This window comes from Histoplasma capsulatum, genomic scaffold, assembly GCF_000149585.1.
Source record: "Histoplasma capsulatum NAm1 scaffold_11 genomic scaffold, whole genome shotgun sequence".
Classification (NCBI taxonomy): domain Eukaryota; kingdom Fungi; phylum Ascomycota; class Eurotiomycetes; order Onygenales; family Ajellomycetaceae; genus Histoplasma; species Histoplasma mississippiense.
In genome coordinates this window covers 203,807-210,485 of record NW_001813972.1, presented here as the reverse complement: position 1 = coordinate 210,485, position 6,679 = coordinate 203,807, and the positions used below count along the sequence as shown (strand labels likewise).

The window sequence follows — 6,679 nt, the reverse complement described above, 5'->3', positions numbered from 1 at the left end:
GGTGGGAATTCGATCCGAGCATCACTCGGCTGTGTTTGAGGTGTTGTTGGCAGCATAGTGATCATAGACTGGTGATCTGAGCCGCAGTGTAGATCTTGACGCACTGTAGTGGAAGCAAAGGCCACATTGGAAAAGGTGAGATCAATCACATGACCTGCTGCATGAGTTGGAACCCCTATCTCTCCCACAAAGTCCATCCCATGTTCACTGGCCCATTGGACAAGCTCCCCGCCCCGGTGCAGATTCACTGCCCCTGGTTCAAAGGCATCATGCCGTACGTTGATATCCCCACCTATCAGACAGCGGGCTGGTGGGCTCAGATTGGTCAGATAGTCCATGACTGCGTCTGTCCCAGGCTGTCTGTACACATTGAGAATGTGGCAGCCATTTACACTGACCCATAGCAGATCCCTGCTTTGCACAGACCGGTGTTGCTGTGCCCTTGTCTTTGAGCCCTTGCGTACATATGTCATGACCCGGGGCCTCTCCTCCTCTCGCTGCTCCGGGTTAGTGTCATCCCAGCGGTCTATAGGCGCAAAGCACTCATACGCTGGGTGGTTAGAAGTCTTGGTGCCAGGGTGTGTGTATGGCTCCTGTATACAGATCACTTCACAGCGCTGCTCGAAAGCAAGCTGCAAAGCTGCTGTGTGACAGGGGGCTGCCCTGGCTGTATTTGCCCAGAAGACCTGCAGGGGGCGATTTTCCTGCTGGTTGTTCCTGCGGCGCCAGCCGCGTCGCTGGTGTTGGTGTCCTAGCATGAGGAGTCACTTGGTGAGCTGCTGCCGAAGTCCACCTGCGGGATGAGGTTGAAGACCTCCAGACCTGCCATCTGCATGCTGGAGTCAGACTGTTCTTTAGCTGCTTGGCTGTGCTGCCGCACTGCTGTGCGAGCTGAGCGTCGCCTGGTGCGGGCCATCTGCCAGGTGGCACCCTCCTCACTGATGGAACTCTGAGTCGCCGCCCGCTTGCGGGGTGCTAGCCCAGCGGGCTGTGTTGACTGGGTTGACTGAGCGGTTGGTGTAGGCACCACCACTGCGACCATTGGTGCTGGCTGTGCTGGCGGGGGTTGCCGCTCCTGAGCATCCCTGTGGCACCTGTCGCCAAGGCGGCGAACAGCTGCTAGCTCTTTTTGAGTTAGGCGCCTGAGGGTGCCATTCACGCGCCTGGGTGCGGCAGGGCAGTGCTGATGCCCAGCTGGGTAGGGTTGGCAGCAGTTGGCACATCTTGGCGCTCTCTTGCACTCCGCGCCTGTTGGCCCCTCATGCTGGCTTGTGGGCTCACTGCAGTTGGAGCATCTTGCCAGTCGCGCACACTTTGGTGGGTGGCAGAACCCCTGGCATCCTGGGTTATGTCTCACTGTCAAAGGCCGTTTCTCAATCAGCCTGGCCCTCTCACTGGCATTGAAGAGTGAGAAGCCTTTTACCGGGGCAAGGAAGGAGACAATCCATGTAATCTTCCCTGTCTTGGGGTTCACCCCATGACGCGAGGGTCGACAGCTCACTGGCTTTACCTTTGCCTGAGCCAGAACCTCTCCCTCAATCATCTTGTCTGTGGGGATTCTTGCCCCTTCCCAGTCCTGGACAAATTCTGGGACCCCTGGGACAGCATAATTGTACCACCGCTCTGGTAGCCGGATCTCCGTGGCGCCAAGGACTTCACAGAGAGTAGCCACTGCCTTCTCAGTGGTCAGAGCGTCGCGTATGCCTCTGTCGCTTGGTGTGATCGCCCAACCTGTCCTGGTGGGCTCCACCTTCGGCACATTGGCCACATCCCCCACCCCCTGAATGTTTGCAGCGATTGCCTGCCGCACAGCATATGGCTGTAGCCGGGCGACCCGTTTCTCTGGCTGGAGGGTGACGAGGACTCGTGGGTCCTCCTGCTGTTTTGTGCCCCCTGTGGGGCCCCCTGGCTGACTGGCGCTTTTGGGCTGCAGGCTCGCTCCACTAGCCCTGCCTGCCGAGGAAGCCGCAGTCTTGGCAGGGGCAACCCCAGGGAGGGCAGAGTTTTTCCCCCTCTGAGCAACACCCGCCCAGGTAGTCGGCTCCCTCGCAGCTGTCTTTGCTGCATTTGGCTGCGGATGAGTATCCGGGGCAGCACCCCCTCTCAGAATTGATGCTGCACTCAGATCTGCTGTCACATACTTGACAAACCTCTCACAGAAGATTCGGGCAAAGTTCTGACTGACTGGCTGCTTCTCCTCCTCAACCCAGCTGTCCAGAGTCTTCGCCAATCTGATGAGGGCCTTCTGCTGCAGGTTCTGTTGCTGCTGAGCCTCCTCAAACTGCTTCTGCAGCCGAGAGGTGGCCGTGGGGATGCTGTCGCTGGCTCCTTTGAGGACTGGGGGAGGCATTGTGACAGTCTTCCTCTGCCTCTTGCCAACCTTTCCAGCGACAAAATTGGCCGGTGACTCCGGCTCCAGTGGCCTGGTGTAGGCCGTGTCGATGTCCTTGGGCGGACGGGAGGGCGTTGAGGGCTCCATGACCACTCAACCTGTGCAGTACACACACGTAGAGAGATCGCAGAGGGCGTGCGATGATATTGAACGGGTTGGAGGGTTAAAATTATACGAAAAACAGTTGGAAAAGTGGAAAATTCAAATGTACCCCTACGTTCGTGGGTAGTTGTGTAAATTTATTGAGAATGGTCTGCTTTAATTACTAGAGATTGTATGCAGAGAAGCAAAAGGAATTTCTTTTTCTTTGAAAATTTCTCATTTTTTTCAATTTAATCATCATCAAAACTTCTTGCTCTTTTGCTATAATTTTTTTTTATTTTCAAAAAAAAAAAAAAAAAAAAAAAATTTTAAACTTCTTTATTGATTCTTCCTCTCCTTTCTTTTATTGAAATGAGTTTTCTTGAATATTATGATTTTAAGTAAATTGTTCTCTGATTGATACTTATCACATATTAAGAAGCAAAAGGAATTTCTTTTTCTTTGAAAATTTCTCATTTTTTTCAATTTAATCATCATCAAAACTTCTTGCTCTTTTGCTATAATTTTTTTATTTTCAAAAAAAAATTTTAAACTTCTTTATTGATTCTTCCTCTCCTTTCTTTTATTGAAATGAGTTTTCTTGAATATTATGATTTTAAGTAAATTGTTCTCTGATTGATACTTATCACATATTATTATTGATGATCTTTGTCAGTGACATTATTAGTGTGATCAAATACATCATTAACTCATTTTCATATAAGATCATTCATTGTTCATTTGTTGTATTACTTTAACTCTAATTATATGACATACAACAATTGAATTCTGTGTGAACATTATGCTCTCAAACTGAGAAATATTGATTTTTGATATGTATTACAACTCAACATTTAGAAATATTGTGAGATTTATATTTCTGCAAGAAAATTTTGCAACTTTGTGAATAATTCTTTTTAATTTCTATTTTCTTTTCCTCTTTCCTCTTTCTGAATTTATGATTCAATAGATAAATAATGTTATTAACAATGTTAATATATTGATAATGATGTTAAGTGTGTGATACGCCTCTTTTGAGGCGCATTATGCACGGGTATGTGTTTATTTTTGCAGGGGTAGTGGCTGGGGAGGATTATTATTATTATTATTATTCTTTCATTATACTCGTATGCAAGCAGTGCTTATGACGACTCCTTGTGTGATGTTAAATACAGGCAAGAGTTGGTTATACAGAAAGAATGCTTAGTGTTGAATGATGTCAAGAATATAACAGAAATATAGAAAAATTAATGAAAGAGAGAATTTGATACTCACAATACAGATTTTCAACTCAAAAACAATAAACTAAATCAGATAATAGATTTATCTGAAGATATCTACTTAGCAAGTCACATTTCTTTATTTTAGAAGCTGAGAAGTTGGCTCTGAATGTAATGTTGTCCCCTTGTGAGTTTCAAACCCACATGCCTTGTGTCCCCACGCCAAGGCGCTACCTGGTGGCCGCATTACCCATTCAGCCACCGGGGCCACATTTCTCTGCAAAAGATGACTACTCATACTGAGATCTCAAAGTTTTAATTGCCAAAGTGGTACCTGACTACATCTTTCATTGACAGTAATCACAATGCTTTTCATTAATATGTTAGATGTTTATAGTGTAGATTTCAATAATCTGAAAATGTTTATGATGTTTTTGCAGTTATAATTCACATTAATTGCATTTTTATCATGCTTCAGATATGTTTTAAATGTATTTTAAATGATTGAAATTGTTTCATTCAATTTTTATAATAAAATATTGCATCAATATTAAAGTTATCATAATTTCTTCTCAGTCTGTAACTTTTTAATTCTTCTAATCACAGCTATCTTCTCAATTTCAATTGCATTTAAATCTTCAGAAGAGGTGTCCTCTTCTAAATTATATTTTAAATTTGATTTTATAAAGAAGAATGATGTTTGTTACACACTTTTAATGGCAGAGATGTATATTTCATGATTTTATTCATTGATGTTTATTGCTTATGATTCAGCAGTGACACAAATACAGTGAATGCTGTGAGTAAAGATCATGACTATTACTCAACAGATCATGTCTTAAAAATTAAATGATTAGAAATTGTGAGAGGCGATAACAATATAAAGAGTGAATAATGAAAGATAGTAAATAGCATAGTGAATGATAATAACAATAATAATTGTAGTAGTAGTAGTAGTAGTAGTAGTAGTAGTAGTAGCTAATCATTAACAAAAAAAAAAAAAAAAAAAAAAGATGATATGGAAAATACATACATCCATATATATATATATATATATAGAAATAGCGGTAGCGAGAACATAATGGAAAGAGATAAGAATAAGCAAAGATAATATAATAAAGAAATAATAAGCAAGTGTATTACACAATCATGCAATCAAAACTTCGAATTTTACAATAATAATCATGTGAGAAGATACAGTGTACTTTGCTTAATAAATTGATGTAATCTCTTTTACATAAAAAATTGTTGATAGTGATGTTAGTGATGATTTCATTAGAGTACAATTTTGATGTAAAAGTTAAAGGAAAGTGGTTCAGAGATTGTGTTTAAATCATGATTGAACTGCAATAACATCAGAACTGAAAAAACATTCTTCTGAGATAGTAGTATTTTGAAATTAACCTCAGTAGTTAATTCAGTTTAATTTTGCGAATTTTGTCCAATACCAACCACACAGCACATATTATAAACTTCACATATTACAATAAAAAACTCTGAAAACCAGGTTTTTAAAGAAAGCAGATAATTGTAATAGATGCAATAGAGATATTTATATTAGAGAATAAATATATGACAATAGAAAAAAATGTAGTGTGGTGGCAACATTGTCTATATAATGCTCACTGATATCTGTAGATAGAGGAGATCAGCGATTAGCTTTTAATAATAGAAATTGTTATCTTTTAAATATCTTTATACGTAGTTCATATTACTCTTATAACTATTTCTATAACCTATCTCTTACAGAAAAGCAGATAATATCATATAATGATTAAACTGCTCACAGTCTATATCATCTGTATGTATAACATCACATAGATCATCATATTGATCAGCATGAATTTCAGATTGATGAGTATAGACTCAATTCAGTTGTTGTTCATCAAAATTGATATAGACATTAATTAAATACTGCTGAAAAAGATGTCCAGCTCAGAAAAGACGAGCATCAACACCATTTCATTGAGAAAGATGATATGCATATTATATATGCAGAGTCAGATTACAGCTATCACACTCATCTTCATCATCAATAGCATCATCATCAACATTATCATTAAAGTTGTTGCAGGAAGATGGAAAATCTGCAAATATAAGTACATTCATATCAATGTATCAATCATAATCTTCAGAAGAAAAAAGTAAAATATAATGCAGTGCACAATATAATGAATTGTAAAAATCAATATATATGAAGCTCAAATCAGCACTGAGCTGTTATAATGTTAAAAAAATGATATGAAAATGATGAGTGCTGCTGAAAGTGTTCTGTAGAACAACTGCAATCTCTGAAACAGTAGATAGATTCTCACAGCAGTAGTCATTGCCTGTCTTCAGCTGTAGAATAGAGTTCAAATCAATACACACAATAAAACTGCTGTGTAGTATCTCTCATGCAGACTGATAAAATTGAATAAAAAATTTAATGTTAAAAATGTTAACAGTCAACAATATAAAAGAAGAACATGGAAAAGCAAATGAACAAACAGCAAACAACACAATATAGATATGATTAAACACATTAGAATGTATAGCAAAATTCACATCATTTATAATATTCACATTAAACTGCAGATTGTGAATTTACATTTGTGTAAAATAAATATTTTCATCTGATTTAGACTTTAACAGCTTTTGCAGATGATAGAATTCTCTTTGTATTTGAAATGATATCAAATAATCAATAATCAGACAATTCAGATGTGAATTCTGCTTGTATTTAAAAGATGTAAATATCAAAACAGAATTGTAATTTTGAATATACTTGCAGAAATAGTTTACATTAATTATATCATCATTAAAGAATTCATATAACTCTGATGAAGGTTTTTTGACAGATAGCAGTCTTACAGCATCTCAGCATATGAAAAACATTGAAAGAGTCTTTAACAACTAAGGTACACATTCATCAATTCAATGCTTAGCTTTGCCCCCTTAACCGACTAGACAATCATTCAATTAAAATTAAATGACTGACAATGAA

The 6,679-nt window shown here is 39.6% G+C and overlaps 2 protein-coding genes across 2 annotated transcripts; one reads left to right on the top strand and one right to left on the bottom strand.

Annotated features, from left to right (window-relative positions):
• Window positions 1–200: 200 nt before the first annotated feature.
• HCAG_08329 (predicted protein) lies at window positions 201–404 on the top strand (the record flags this gene model as incomplete). Its single annotated transcript, XM_001536497.1, has 1 exon — window positions 201–404. One exon carries the CDS (start codon window positions 201–203, stop codon window positions 402–404), a length of 204 nt encoding a protein of 67 aa, XP_001536547.1.
• A 347-nt stretch (window positions 405–751) lies between these two features.
• HCAG_08328 (predicted protein) lies at window positions 752–2,479 on the bottom strand (the record flags this gene model as incomplete). Its single annotated transcript, XM_001536496.1, has 1 exon — window positions 752–2,479. One exon carries the CDS (start codon window positions 2,477–2,479, stop codon window positions 752–754), a length of 1,728 nt encoding a protein of 575 aa, XP_001536546.1.
• Window positions 2,480–6,679: the final 4,200 nt, after the last annotated feature.